The sequence below is a fragment of the Artemia franciscana genome, chromosome 7 (genome assembly GCF_032884065.1).
Source record: "Artemia franciscana chromosome 7, ASM3288406v1, whole genome shotgun sequence".
Classification (NCBI taxonomy): domain Eukaryota; kingdom Metazoa; phylum Arthropoda; class Branchiopoda; order Anostraca; family Artemiidae; genus Artemia; species Artemia franciscana.
In genome coordinates this window covers 46,783,734-46,798,943 of record NC_088869.1, presented here as the reverse complement: position 1 = coordinate 46,798,943, position 15,210 = coordinate 46,783,734, and the positions used below count along the sequence as shown (strand labels likewise).

At 34.6% G+C, this 15,210-nt stretch overlaps 1 protein-coding gene across 3 annotated transcripts in view; it reads left to right on the top strand.

The window, feature by feature from the left end:
* LOC136029381 (uncharacterized protein CG43867-like) overlaps positions 1-15,210 on the top strand; it is a gene marked incomplete in the record, with an annotated part of 290,632 nt that overhangs the window by 272,353 nt on the left and 3,069 nt on the right. For all 3 annotated transcript variants that reach the window (XM_065707702.1, XM_065707703.1, XM_065707704.1), the window contains 5 exon segments: positions 806-961; positions 2,848-3,087; positions 4,874-5,010; positions 9,543-9,672; positions 14,764-14,994. In XM_065707702.1, coding sequence (XP_065563774.1) covers positions 806-961; positions 2,848-3,087; positions 4,874-5,010; positions 9,543-9,672; positions 14,764-14,994 — 894 coding nt within the window.

The window sequence follows — 15,210 nt, the reverse complement described above, 5'->3', positions numbered from 1 at the left end:
CATATACTTCAAATATTCATTCATGTTCAATAGTTGTATTAATTATAACACGTTTCCTACGGAAAAACATAAAGTTTAACTGTCATTACTAATGATCGCAGGCTGCATCTAAAAGCCCTTAGGTGCAGCCTGCGTTCTTGACACGAGGGTCATATTATTTCTGCCTTTGAGGCATTATTGCACCCCAATATATGTTTTGATTTGAACAGTATGCCAGAAAATGATCTTGTCCCAGACAGCTATTCTGTCTCATTCTGCAATCGTTGGTCATATTGTTAAAAAACTGAATTGTTGGTCACAACAATACTAGTATATAAGCTGTGAGAGTTATATTTGACTTGCTTTTTTTCTTAAGGAAAGTTAGTACTATATATATATATTTGATTTTTTTTTTTTTCCTCTCTCTTTTTTTGTTTCTCTCTACTGCCATTTTTAAGCTAGACCTCCAGCATTGTAATTTACACCAGCGAAGGGGGTCTTCAAACCTAAACTCCACCCTGCTCTCTGAAATCCAAATATTTTGACTATTTTGACTATATTTCTTAAAGTTGGTATATAATTTGCATATGTTCTCTGTTTTTTTTTTTTTTTTTTTTCTTTCTTTTTCGAAACGGGAAAAAGAGTGCTATCAATCAAGGTTAAAGTTAAATTTTAATCCAAATCATCATTCTAAAAGTCGCTCAAGTCTGGACATCCCTTGAAATCTAAATGTTTAGTAAACATCCGTCTTCTCCATAGTTCGGTTTTTTTCTAGTGTTAACTACTGTTTTTGCAAGCTATATTTCAGAGCTTCTTGTTTTATCAGGTTGTTGGTTTTGACGGTTCAACAACAGTCGAAGAATTCCTGGTTGCAGTCAATCAAGAAATCGGTTGTAGGGACTCTTCTCAAAGTGGATTTGCATTGTTTAGTGACGACCCGCTAGAAAAAGATGTTGATCATTGGTTAGAACCGCAAGCTAAGGTAAGGGGTTCAAAGAAAAATGTCATTAATTAGGTTACAAAATTCGACGTAAACTATTTTAAATGCAGCTTATGGGTATGTATTGCCATCTATTGTAAGGGAAGTATTAAGTAATGATCCCCCTAGAAAAGGATATTGGAGAATAGTCACTGGATCTGAGGTAACTCTCTCTGTGTACAATTTTACAAATCGTCAAAATTATCTTCTCCACTGTTTTCTTTAATATCATATTTAAACTCTGTTATTGCTCACAGAACCTAGTTCTAGTTTTTGAAAATTGCTTAAGTAAAGTAAGAGTTAAAATTCGCACGGTCAAAGTACTTTTATGCTTATGCCGCTTATTTGGACTCATCTGTTTACATTCATACTTCTTGCATAGAGATTAATAGTATTAGTAATAGTAGTACAAATATAACGCAAATAAAAAACAAGGATGTGTTACTAAATGAAGACAACGAAAAAGAAAACACAATAAAAAGGAACACAATAAATGAATTGAAGGGATATTTTATTTTGGTTTATGAAACCATCAAATGAATTAAAATTGCATGCATATTAATACATACAAAATATTGTAGTTTATGACCCGGAAACACATAACGATGTTAATAGGGCCAAAGTAGCGATTCAATAACGCCAAAGTAGGACAAAAAAAATAGTAAAAATGTCAAAATGTCAAAAAGGTTAAACCGTTAAAAATGATGAAATTAATTAAAACTGGTAGAAAATCTCTTGAATCTCATGGAATCTCATGTAAATATATCTCTTGTATAAGCTTCTTTTTTAATATTGTAATCTTCAGGACTTCAAACTTTGTTGCGCGTTTCTATTAGACATTATTTCTCGTTCCATTTTTACGGGTGAGGGGGGGGGGGTAATAGCGTAAACTGTTGCAAGACTAATTGCATAAAGTTGTTTAAGTATGAAGTATGACAGTAGGCGCTTTAAAGGTTATAAAGGCAAGAAAGGAACAATAAAAAGAAAAATACGTGTCAATATCATGTAATGATAGACAATTTTATGGACTGAAATGAACTGCAAATAAAATAATTATACAAATTTAGTAAATCATGATGAATTAATTCACTTACATGATCAATACCAAACGGTTTAAAATCATCTAAGAGGTAAACGTGAAAAAAAAACGAAAGAGCGATACTTTTGTTATGAACATGGTGTTAAAAACGATTGATCGGTATCGGTTAACTTTCCCGTTTGGTGGATAATGCGTTAATTTTAACTAGAATGTTCTCAGGTTTGAACGTTCAGACTGCCCCATAGTCTATTGAGCTTCCATCCCTATTGCTACTTAAAGAGGACACTAGCAAAAAAACTGAAAAAAATTCAAACAAAAACAGGCGTTTTAATTAGCCTTTCCTTAATTCCCTATTACCTTTGATTCAACAAGATCAACCATGGAAGTATTTCTCGGGGAAATTGATCTAAAATGCCAAAACAAGGATTTTCAGATCATAATGCTTCAATTTTTGGAGCTCTTTGGGTAGTGGTAAGGTTCTTTACATCAACCTTGGAGGATGCATAGTAATTTTATTCCCTAAATGACTTCTAGTTTTTTTGGAGAGGGGAAGAGTGATAGAGTAACTTGGTCACGATAGCAAGATAGTGGTCATTTTTAATAGAATGCATTTGGTTACTGTGGTATATTATTGTAAGTAAAATTAATCGTCTCGTTGACTAAACCATAAAATTAAAAGCAGTAGTGAAAAAGAGATATAAATTTATCTACAGATAATGTAACGGAAATGTTCTGATGAATCTCCAACTCATTGAGAGACTATAACATCTGGATCCCCTCCAAAACAGAACAATGGCAATGTCACCGGAAAATCCTTGCCTCGAACTAATTACCTTTAAATTAATTACAGCTTTGTGATGTCATTAGTAAATGGGAAACTGCTTTGAGAGAGAAAGGGATGGGCAAATTTGAGAATAGCAAAGTTATCCGGCTTACCTACAAGAATAGACTGTATTGGAAGCAGGCAACAAAGAACGAAGGCGAAAAGGAGAGACTGTTGCTGTGCTACCAAGTTGCTGAGCAGATTAGTGGCAACCGCTTTCCGCTGAATAAGGATCTGGCTACAGAACTCGCTGCTATTATGGCTCAGGTTTGTTTCAATTATTTTACATAACAATGATATTGCAGGCACGTACTTGTTAATTTAATTTAGGGGGCAGTGCGCTGAAAATTACACAAACAATGGATTAAATGTGTTGGAAGTGTAAGGGACTATTGAAAATCATTAAAATATAAAGATTTTAGTGGTGGGCTTAGGCCTAAAGCCTTCCCCTCTGTGGTTACTGTACCCAAAAGCTTAAAGTGATGAATATAGAATTTAATTCTCAATTTAATAGTGCTTGCATGCTCTATTGTATTTTGTTGACTTTCAGTCTTTTCCGCAATTCAGTGAAAGGGAAAGGTGTCCTTACGGTCTTTGGTTTGAACAGGTAATTGGAGTTAATTGTTTTACTTTAATAGCTATTTTTCAATTTAATAATTTGTAAAAAATTATAAATAACGAACTAATTAACCAGTCTGCTTTCAAGTCAATTGAAGGATGGTTCAAAGCTGGTTATTTAGCGAGTGGTTCAAAATACATTTGTGAAAATGTTATAAGGGATATACTATATAAATTATTCTGACAGACTTTGACCTTAGGAACACGGCAAAGACTATGGATGAAGGTGGTTTCAAATAATAATATAGAGCTCTCCTAGATCTAAATTACGCAGATGATTTGAGTGTCGTAGATGAAAATATCAGCAAATTAAGTTAATTTACAAAGGTTTGAGAGTTCATGAACTGAGAATGGCTTTCAGAATTAATATTAAAAAGACCAAATCGCTTAATTAGGAATAAGAAAATGTAACAAGAAAATGGACAGAATGGATAACTCTGCTTACTTAGGCACCATTGCTACTAGGGAAGGCTAATGTACTGAAGATGGTAAAAACAGAATAGCTAAGGCGTAGGTTTTTTCTTTTAAAAAACATCTTTAGAAGAATAAGAAGATATGATAGTAGAAGGCATGGTGCCCTGTAGTATCAAAGTGGAATGAATTTTTGATCGGTCATTCGGGATCTGGAGTTCAAACTCAACTGCAGCAGCTTGCTGGTAGGTCTGGAATTTGTTTGCCATGACGAAATTATGCCAAAGTGTCTCCATAATAATCCAAACTAGATGAAGGAGAAGAAGCCACGATTATGCCACGTAAAGCACGGCTGTGAAACGTGGATGATTTACTTGGTGTTTTCCAGTGGAACACTCTAAGGATAGTTTTTGGTACTTTAAAATGACTTTATATCAATTAATAAGCTGTACAAAAATATGTTTCGATCTTACTTACCAATATTAAGGAAAGAAGGTTTAAGATTATTAAGTCGCTTTTTACGTATGGGTGATGATCAGTTACAAGAATCGTATCTTTTGTCAATCGAGCTCGGCGTAATGAAATGTTGAACATCCTCAAATGGGATGGAACGGGGTCAATAGGAAGGATTTAAAGAGAATAGAAAATGGTGGGGAAATGGTAGAGTTGGCTGGAGGACGAGCTTGTGGAGCTGTGTTGGCATCATGTGGCTCAGTGCTGCAATGAAAAATGTGCTGAAGTAGCACCAGTAGTCTGCATGATAACGCACAACCATCAGCTAATATTGCGTAATACTATTGCGATACCATGCAATTCACTCGTACAGTTCCAGTTATTGACTATTTGTTGACTAAAGTGACTTTGCCTGCCTTCTTTCTGAAACATTGCGAGTAGGAAAAATTTATTATAAAATTTATAATAAGCGTTAGCAAAATTGATCCAAAATAGCTCTTGATTCCTTATAACAAACTCATTGTCTGGAACTAAACAACTAACAGTATTTACAATTTTTACTGTCTTTCAGATCGATTTTGGTGACCTAAACCCGGAAAAGAACCGTGGAAGTGGAGGGTCATCAGGATCTAGCTCGACCATCTCTCAAGTTGTTGAACGGTTCATCCCGAGTCGGTATAAAGAGGGCTCAAGTCCAGAGGAGCAAAAGTATGTATAAATATTTTACTTTATTAAATTAAAACACAAAGAATCATGATTTTGTCAATAAGAAAATGCCTACCCGTAATGTGAAAAAGGAAGTGTTTACACAAAGGGTAATCCTAAATTTCCTTAGCAAAATCGATGTTTCTACTGTAAAAAGACAAGAGTTTTCGAATTTCATGAAACCAATTTTTCATGTCTTTGATTCGGATATTCCCTTACTCGCTGACACATGGGTGACAACGGGGTTTTTACACGACGACCTCTCAAGCACTTTTGATACACAGCAATGGAACGAGTAGAAAATACTGTGTCCTACTCAAAATACCCACCGAGCTTGTTTTATGCTTCACCTGCTTCCTCATATCAGCTGGAGTCCAAGGACATAAACTGATGCGCTAGAAGACTCAAGACATGTGACCTAGTAATCATTTTATGCAGAAAGGGCTCTTCCATGAATTCAGATAAGATTTTCAGCTTTTCCTTGAAAATAACCTGTTGTTTTTCTCTTTGGGGAGAGGCGTTTCCCTGGAATCAATTCCTGTATGCCTAAATAGGCCTATCTCTGTCTATTCGTTTTATTCGTGTCAAGAATGAATAACTCTTTGTTTTGTTTACGGATAAAAAGAAGAGAATCAGATATTCTATCTGTCCAGCGAACGCAGAGGATCCCTCGGGGTGGATTATTACCCAAACTTCGGAATTTTTCTGTCAAATATGTTTGTTAAGGAGTTTTTCTATCAAATATGTCTGTTAAGGAATTTTTCGGAGCCGTACAAAGGCCTTAAAAAACATTGGTTTAGGAGTGATGTTTGAAGGAAAAGAAAACAGCTTTGAACTCATTTCGGGAAAGTTTGGGGAGAAAAGTGCTACTACCTGAAACCCGTCAAATAAATAATCAAGTCTAGTGAAGTAACATAAAATGAAGAAATTTAATTCTTCAACCAATTGTGTGCATCTTTTCGAATGTTCAGCTATAAAGTAGAACTTTATAGGGCTTTTCATGTCCAGTCATTAAATGATAAGAATCATTTTATTTTTGATTCACTTTATCTAGTCAGAAATGACGACATTTTCTCTTAGTAACCCCGCCCCCTCCACCCACAAATTAGCTGAACAAAAATTCTAGTTTTTTTTCCTTATAACCAAGGATAAAACGACCAAAAGTGCAGTCGAGACGACCTGTTCATTGCTAACTGAAGGAGGAAACTGAAATAGTGTTTTTCAATTCTATGGAAATGTTGTAACTGAATTCCAGAGAGAAACTCGAGCTGCTCTGTCTGGGTGAGAAGTAGGTGAAATTCCCTGCACTGACTCGTTGACTAGGATTCCCTCTCTTATTCTGAACTTGGAACTATTATTTAAGTTTGTTTATCAAATTTCATCACTAGAAACTGTTGTATGAAATCATTTGTATTTTTTTCTGCTTTGACATTACATATCAATCCATAAATTGGCAGATTATTTAAAAAATAGCTGATCATGGAGAGAAGGTTATCATTTGTGCTACTGGGATGACTCAAGATTTTGTTTTGTGTCCATTAGACCCAAAATAGATTCAGAGAGTCTTGCAAACTACATCAGATCTCCAAAATTGAGCCAGGGTACATTTGGCCATTGGAAGACTTCTCTGTTATAATATTGGAGCATAGGAGCAATTCTAAAAAAAATAGTTAAAAAAGTGTTGAAGGCGACGTTTTTAGTTATAAATTGCATCGAAAGATACTTTTTGGCCGAAAAAGCAGCACTTGGCAACCTGATTTGTCTTTTTTTGTGGTATTCGTATAAATTATGTATTACTAAATTAGCTAGTAAAAAATTCAAATCAAATTTTATTTCAATTTTATTTCAAATCAAAAAAAAAATTAATTGACAATGTAACTTGCCAAAAAAGTAGCACTTGGCCACCTGATTTTTCTTCTTTTTTTTTGTGGTATTCGCATGAATTATGTATAATACTGAGTTAGTTAGTCCAAAAAAAAAATAAAGAGAGCTGTAGTTTATATGACACTGGATTAGCAAAACTACAATATTTCCATTATTGTAAATGAAAAAAAAAATTAACTGACAATGTAACTCAGACTGGATATAAAGGTCTTATTGACCTGTTACTCTCTCCAGAAAAAAACCTGTTAATAAGAAAATTCTACTTCAATTTACAGAAAAATTTTGTAAACAGATTTTCCAGGCGCTTTCACTTTCGTTCACTTTTTTTTATAAACGTATTAAGTATTTTAAATTGCGTCTCTTCGTATTTTAAATATTCGTGATAACAATCCCTATCAGTATTATATTGCCATGGTTTATCAAAGAATTCGTGGTGACGAACTGTAATAAGTAAGGAGCGACCCGGCTCAGTAGTAACCGAAACTCTAAAATACGGAATTTTGATACCATTAGATACATCAACAGAATCCAATTTTTCAAAAATATATGTTTCATCAAGTTTAGTCTTACCTGTTACGAGTCTGAGAATATTTGCCTTATTTTGAGAAAATATCCCATAAAAGTCATAGAATCTTAATGTAAATCATACCATCAGATTTAGCGTACCAGAGAACCGTACTGTAGAGGTTTCAAGTTCCTAACTGCAAAAATGTGGAATTTTATATTTTATGCCAGAAGAAAGATCACAGACTCGTTCTTTTTTTTCTTTTTTTTTCAGGGGTGAACGTATCGACCCAGGGGTCCTAGAATATCGTGGGAGGGCTCATTCGAATGGAAATTAAAAGTTCTAGAGCACTTTTCAAGTGACTGAAAAAAATTGGAGGGCAACTAGGCCCCCCTCCCACGCTTATTTTTTCCCAGAGTCACCTGATCAAAATTTCGAGATAGCCATTTGGTTCAACATAGTCAAAAATTCTAATAACTATGTATTTGAGGATAACTTAATCCTCCACAGTCCCCGGGGGAAGGGCTGCAAGTTGTGAACTTTGTCCATTGTTTAAATATAGTATTGTTTATTGGGAAGTATACAGACGTTTTCAAGGGGGATTTTTTCTTGTGGGATCGGGGAGAGAAGGTTACGTGGGAGGATCTTTCGATGGAGGAACTTTTCATGGGGGAAAGGAATTTACCATGAAGGGGGTGTCGGATTTCCCAGCATTATTTAAAAAAAGATCAGATATTAAATAAAAAACAAAGTTTTTTTCACCTGAAAGTAAGGAGCAACATTAAAACTAAAAACGAAGAGAAATTATTGCGTAGATGAGGGGGTCCCCTTGTCAATACCTTGCTCTTTACGCTAAATTTTTTTTAGTCCTTTCATAAGAGCTATTTATTCTAACTGAACCCTTTGTGACTCAGGGGTCATTCTTAAAGAATTGGAACAAAGTTCGAACTTTAGCGTAAAGAGCGAGGTGTTGATGAGGGGGCGAATCTTCTCATGTAAGTAATAAAAATATACGAATATAGAAGTTCGTTACGTAAGTTAATTCGTAAGTTACGTATAAATTTATATAAATTTATAAATATAAATATGTATATATATATATATATATATATATATATATATATATATATATATATATATATATATATATATATATATATTATTTAAACTTTGACTTTTTCTCACAAATCTACTTTTTAACACAATAAAAAACTTTAGCGTAAAGAGTGAGGCGTTGAGGAGGGGGCCCCTTTCATATACGGAATAATTTCTATCCTTTGTAAGTTTTAATGTCGCTCCTTACTTTCAGTTAAAAAGCTTGTTTTTTTTTACTTAATTTCAAATAAGACGCTCCTTGTCTGTAATAAAACTTTAGCTAACTCTTCAGCATAATAACATAGATTGTAATTATTATCGCAAATTCTTAAAATATGAGTGCATGCAGATTTAAACAAACAAAAATTAATAAACTTATAGAAAAAAAGGGGAAAATGAGAATGAAAGTCAAAGCCCCTGGAATATCTGTTGGATACTATTTTTCTGCATTTTATTAAATAAGAATTATTTTATCAACATGTTTCCATCTGGAGATAGTGTCAACTAAATAAATTCCGACTGAAATTTCCAGTTTCAAATTTAGTGTATGGTTTCTGAAAGAAAAATGTTACGAATGCTTACACTCAGATAATTACACTGATGAGCTCTTTCGAGCGATGTAAGCGATTTCGATGTTGTTCAGTTGCTTCACAGTATGACCACTGGTAATATACTTAGTTTTACCAACATTAGGAACTAAACCTTTGGTATATAGTCTATTTGAAACCTTGGGATTCTGCTGGCAGTAGTTATTTTATTATGAAGATTAACTTCAGATTTTGCAATGGCAGTTAGTACAGTATCATCTGAAAATATGGTATTTAATTCACCAAAGTTACAAAGAAAAGAAATAGTATACATAGAGAGATCAGTTTCATAAATCAAAGATAATGAAGACCCCGAAACAGAACCTTTAGGAAGTCCAGAATAACAAACAAAACGCTCTTGAATAGGGTATTTTTATTCCAACTTGAAAATATCTTTTCTTTAGTTATGAATCAAAAAGGTTTATTGATTAGAGTGAGTGATTGAATTTACTTCTTACTTGCAGGCAAATTGCTGATTCTATTTGCGACAAATGGCAAGCATTAAGTGGAAGATCAACTCATGATTGCGTTCGAATTTTCTTGACCTGCACCCGAAAATGGCCATTTTTCGGCGCCTCCATTTATCCAGCTCAAGTATGCTATCATCTTCTATCTCTAGTAGTATAGTAGCTCATTGCCTACAAAAAGCAACAATGTGGAGCGCAAACTATAATAATATCCAAAGACAAGAAAAAAGAAGACAAAACAAAAATGGCTGCAAAAGAGGGAAAAAGCAACAATGTGGAGCACAAACTATAATAATATCCAAAGACAAGAAAAAAGAAGACAAAACAAAAATGGCTGCAAAAGAGGGACATGCTCAGGAATAAATTTAGAGTTCTCATACATAGATCATCATTAATACGATTTATTTCTGATGTTATCTCAATAAGGCTACTACTGTGCATTTTCCGAAACAAATGAATAGTGGTTTCCAAAACCACTTTTGTTACCAAGAACATAAATGCATTTCTTTCCAAAAAGTTGGGCTGCTACTAGTAGCAAACTCTTGGTAAATACAATACCTGGTAAATACAATAGTAAAGTCCAAATTTGCCACGCTACCTGCGTTATGAACATAAGTAAAGTTTTTGCTATTCGCTACCACTGATTGATCTTTCAGAAGTGATGATAATAAAATCGGGGACCACGGTAAACTAGGAATAGTGACGTCAGTGTTCAAATCACCACAGAGTAAAATGGCTTTGCCAGATGCTCGTATTTTATGAGAAATTTTTGAGACTTGCACATATTTTAGCAAAACGTTCGTTGGATTGTTCGTTCCTGTAATTAGTAGGCATATAAACTGCAAGAATAATGACTGGGCCTAGATCAACTGCAACAAAAGTATAATTGGTTTCAAGTAAAACACACTTAAGGCTCTTTTATACTCCAATCATAATGCCGCCAGTGGGATGACCACCTGTGATTTTTGCATGACGGATGAAGAACTCGTGGTCACAAAAAACTTCCGACTGATTACTATTAACGCCACTTAATTGGTGCTCAACTACACACACTACATCGAATGACTTGAATATTTTAGCTAAAATTATTAACTTATCTCTTGCTCCATTTATGTTTTGAAAATACAGGTTTACACAATCAGGTTCGGTGCAATGGTCCATACCTGTAGAGGGAGGGAAGTTATCAGCCACAAGCTTGAGTGTTCGAAGGAGGGAAAGGCATACGGCTCTTCAATACGGCACAGGAGAAGCTATTGCTTCTGTGATTTCCACCACAATGTGTGCAACTGCATTGATCAACTAAAAATTTGATATAATCTACAGAAACCTTAGAGGTTATGCCTCCTTCTATTTGGTGAAATTTTTCTATTCGCTATATTTAGGTTCCTAAATATAGCGCTCTATTGGTCAGGATTGAAAAGCTATATTTTTTCAACAATATTTGATTATTGGAGCTAGTCTAATTTCTAACAACGAAGGATCATTTGAACGGAAATTCAAAGTTTTAGTGCCCCTTTTAAGCGACCAAAAAAATTGGAGGGCAACTAGGCCCCCTCCCATGCTCATTTTTTCCTAAAGTCACCGGATTAAAATTTTAAGATAGCCATTTTGTTCAACATAGTCGAAAAATCTAATAACTATGTCTTTAAGGACGACTTAATCCCCCAGTCCCCGGGGAAAGGGCTGCGAATTATGAACTTTGCCCGTTGTTTACATATAGTATTGGTTATTGGGAATTATACAGACACTTTCAGGGAGGGATTTTTTCTGGTGGAGGTGTTGGGGGAGAGTTTCACGTGGGAGGATCTGGAAGAATAGAGGAATTTTTCATGGGGGAAGAGAATTTTCATGAAGGAGGCGCTGGATTTCTAAGCATTATTTAAAAAACAATCAGAAATTAAATTAAAAAAATAAGTTTTTCAACTGAAAGTAAGGAGCAACATTAAAACTTAAAAAAAACATAAATTATTACGTATATGTGGGGTTTCTCCCCCTTGTCAATATCTTGCTCTTTACGCTAAAGTCTTTTTAGTAATTTCATAAGAGCTATTTATTCTAATAAAACGGCTTTTGTGATTCAGGGGGCATTCTTAAAGAATTGGAACAAAATTTGGACTTTAGCGTAAAGAGCGAGGTATTGACAAGGGGGCGAACCCCCGTAATACTACGTATATGAAGGAGTTTCTTCCCCTTGTCAGTACTTCAATCTTTACGCATAAGTTAGAATTTTGTTAAATAATGGCCGATATAAACAATAATTTGTTTGTGTTATTTTTCGGCCAATCTTAGCGTTGAATATTGTCTTAAGCAGCTTCTTAACTATGATTTTTATGTGATAATAAACCAAAGATATTGTATGTTTGCGGCTTGTGGTGCTTATGAAATAAAATAAGGCAAGTTTTTTCCAACTGAAATTAAGGAACAACGCTAAAACTTAAAACGAACAGAAACTATTATGTATATGAGGGGGTTGCCTTCTTCTCAGTGCCTCACTCTTTGCGCTAATTTTTGACTCTTTGTTCCAACTATCTAAGAATGACTCCTGCCCCACAAGGACTGTGAAATTATAATAATAAGCTTTTACAAATTCACGAACATTTTAGTGTAAAGAGCGAGGTACTGAGGAGGGGGCAACTCCCTCATATGCGTAATAACAGCCAAAAGAAATTTCAAAAAGAATTTTTCTGTAAAACACTTCGAACAGCTCATGGTAACGAACTGTAAGTAAGGAGCGACCCTGCTCAATATTAACCGAAACTCTTAAGAAGCTGTTTTTTTAGAGGATTCTGCTACCAATAGGTATATTAAAAGAATCGACGTTTTATGCTGATTCCAGATATATAAATTTCATTAAGTTCAGTCTTACCCATCAAAGGCTACGAGCCAGAGAAAATTTTCCTGACTTTAGAAAAAAGGGAGAAACACCCCCTAAAAGTCAAGTGATCTCAATGAAAATCACACGATCACTTCAGCGTATCAGAGGACCCTAATGTATAAGCTCCTATCTGCAAATATGTGGAATTTTGTATTTTTGCCAGAAGAAAAATCACCGATGCGTGTTCATTTGTTTTTGTCTTTTTTTCCTCAGGCGTGACCGTGTCAACCTAGTGGTCCTAGGATATCAGAAGAGGGCTCATTCCAAAGGAAATTAAACTTTCTAGTGCCCTTTTTAAGTGACAAAGAAAATTAAGGACAACTAGGCCACCTCCCCCGCAACTTTTTTCCACAAAATCGTTCGGTTAAAATTTTGAGATAGCCGTTTTATTTATCATGGTTGGAAGGTCCAATAATTATGCCTTTGGGTATAACATGACCCCCCCCCCACACAGACCCAGGGAAAAGGTCTTTAAGTTATAAAATTTGGCCATTGTTTATGCATAGTATTTGTTATTGGGATGCATACATACATTTTCAGATGGGGAGGGGGATAAATTTTCTACTGGGGGTTTTTACACGAGGGAATTTTCCATGGAGAGATAAATTTCCAGGGAGTGAACTTGTCAAGGGAAATTATACAATACGGGAATCGGCCAGAATTCTTATACACAATTCTTTTTATATGCCTTGCTTTCTCTTTTCCGTCCCAATTTTACTCGCGGAGTGGTTAAGATTAATTTTTCGTGGTAATTTTTCACCGGGATTGAATTGTCTAGAGGATATTTCCATGGTGAGGGGTGTTTCTCCGTGGAGGTGGGGTAAGCTTTTTCTACTGAAGGTAAGGAACGACATTAAAACTTAAAACGAACAGAAATTATTCCGTATATGAAAGGGGCCGTCCCCTCCTCAACGCCTCGCTCTTTACGCTAAAGTTTGACTATTTTTCAGAGCTCTATTTTCAAAAAAAAAAAAAATAAGGTAAAGAGCGAGGTGTTGAGTACGGGACAGCCCCTTTCATATAAGGAATAATTCCTGTTCGTTTTAAGCTTTAATTTCGCTCTTTTCTTTCAGTAGAAAAAACTTTTTTTCTTTTTTTTTTAATTCAATTCTGTTAAAATTGACTGTGGTTGTTCATGACTAGGCTGCACCTATGGCTGCATCAATGGTGCAAAACATAATGATTTTTGACTTTCTTTAAAAAATTGTATCATTGGCTAAAAAATTTCAATTCTTGGGGGTAATAGGAAAATGGTGTTTTTTCTTAATTTGTTGTCTATTCTGAGATAAGTATTTACTTCTTTTAGATTTTTCTTCTTTACTGATTTTTTTTTCTTTTCATCCTTCGAACAAAAATATAATTCCCGCGAAAGGCTTATTTTATTAATAACAACTTTTGTTATGGTACTTATGTTCCATATGTATTATGTTTTTCTTTATGTTCATGTTAAATAACGAAATATTATATAAGCTCTTTCATTTTGGACTGGACTGTGCTGTTTTCAGCTGTTTTATTTAGTTTACTTAAAGCAACAAAAAAACATTAGACCCCAACGGAGAGCAGAGTTCGTAAAGTTGAGTGTATCATAAATAGTAGGATATATAATAAGACAATACATCTCGTATAATCATAATATGACCAAATGAGAAAATTTACTGGGTTAATCGAAAAACCACAACAAAACATAAAAAGCATCAACAAAGAAATGCTGGGCAGGAGGAGCGTGGATCTCCCTGTTTGAAGGTAGTTCCATTTACTAATTCCCTTTACTACAATCTTTTTCTTTCTTACTCTTCTTATTTGGAATAATATAGAGACGCTTTAAAATAACCTCATCTCCAGAATCAAGTTCAAGGTCTTGTGTTGGGTTGCTAGACAGTAGTGCCAATCAAGTGGGGGGGGGGATTTGCCCCTGCCCTAGATTTCAGAAAATACCTTTTCAATGGTATTTTCATTAAAAAATAGGCTTTTTTGATATTTTCATTGGAAAAAATCAGAAAAGCCTTGCTTCCCCGCTAGATTTAAAAAAATACATTTCACCCCCGTCAAAATTCTCGTAAATTTGCTCAATGCATCTGAGCCTGAATTACGAATCTGGTATTAATGAGCAAATTTGGGTTGAACAGGTGATAAAATAGCATAGTGGCTAATATAGCAATGTTGTTAAGTAAAGAGAATTAAAGACTACTTTTTCCTCTTTTTCTTTCCATCCAAAACCATAACAATTCAAACTATAATTTAGCCCAGCAAAATAAGCAAAGAGTGTTTCTTCTTCTTTTCTTATAAAATCATTGTAAAGATATTCTGTTCAGTCAGTATCATCATAGCCTCTATTTTTCTTAGGTGAAGCTTGGTGGTCCCTTTACCGATTTAGATGGTATTAGTGCATGGATGGCAGTTTGTGAAGATGGTCTCACTTTGCTTGAAACTGGAGCTATGCAGCCTCTAGTTCGCATATCTTATGAGTCTGTAGTGACTTTTGGTGGGTGTCAAGAAGATTTTATGGTTGTACTCTCTACAGAAGAAGGCCCTGCTGGAACCCAAAAAATGCTTTTTGCCTTACCTAAACCAAGAGTGAGTTTTTTTTCAATATATATTTATTTTCATTCCGATGCATGTAATCTCTGGAATATTACTAGGCTGTTGTCTTTCTTTTACTTTCAATAATTCTTTGATCTATTCGCCTTCCTTTCTTAGTATTTACTTTCTATTTCTTCTCTCAGACTTTGAAATAACGTTAGTAAGAGATAACACCTTCGTAATGTGTCACCACTACTCCTTGAGCACATC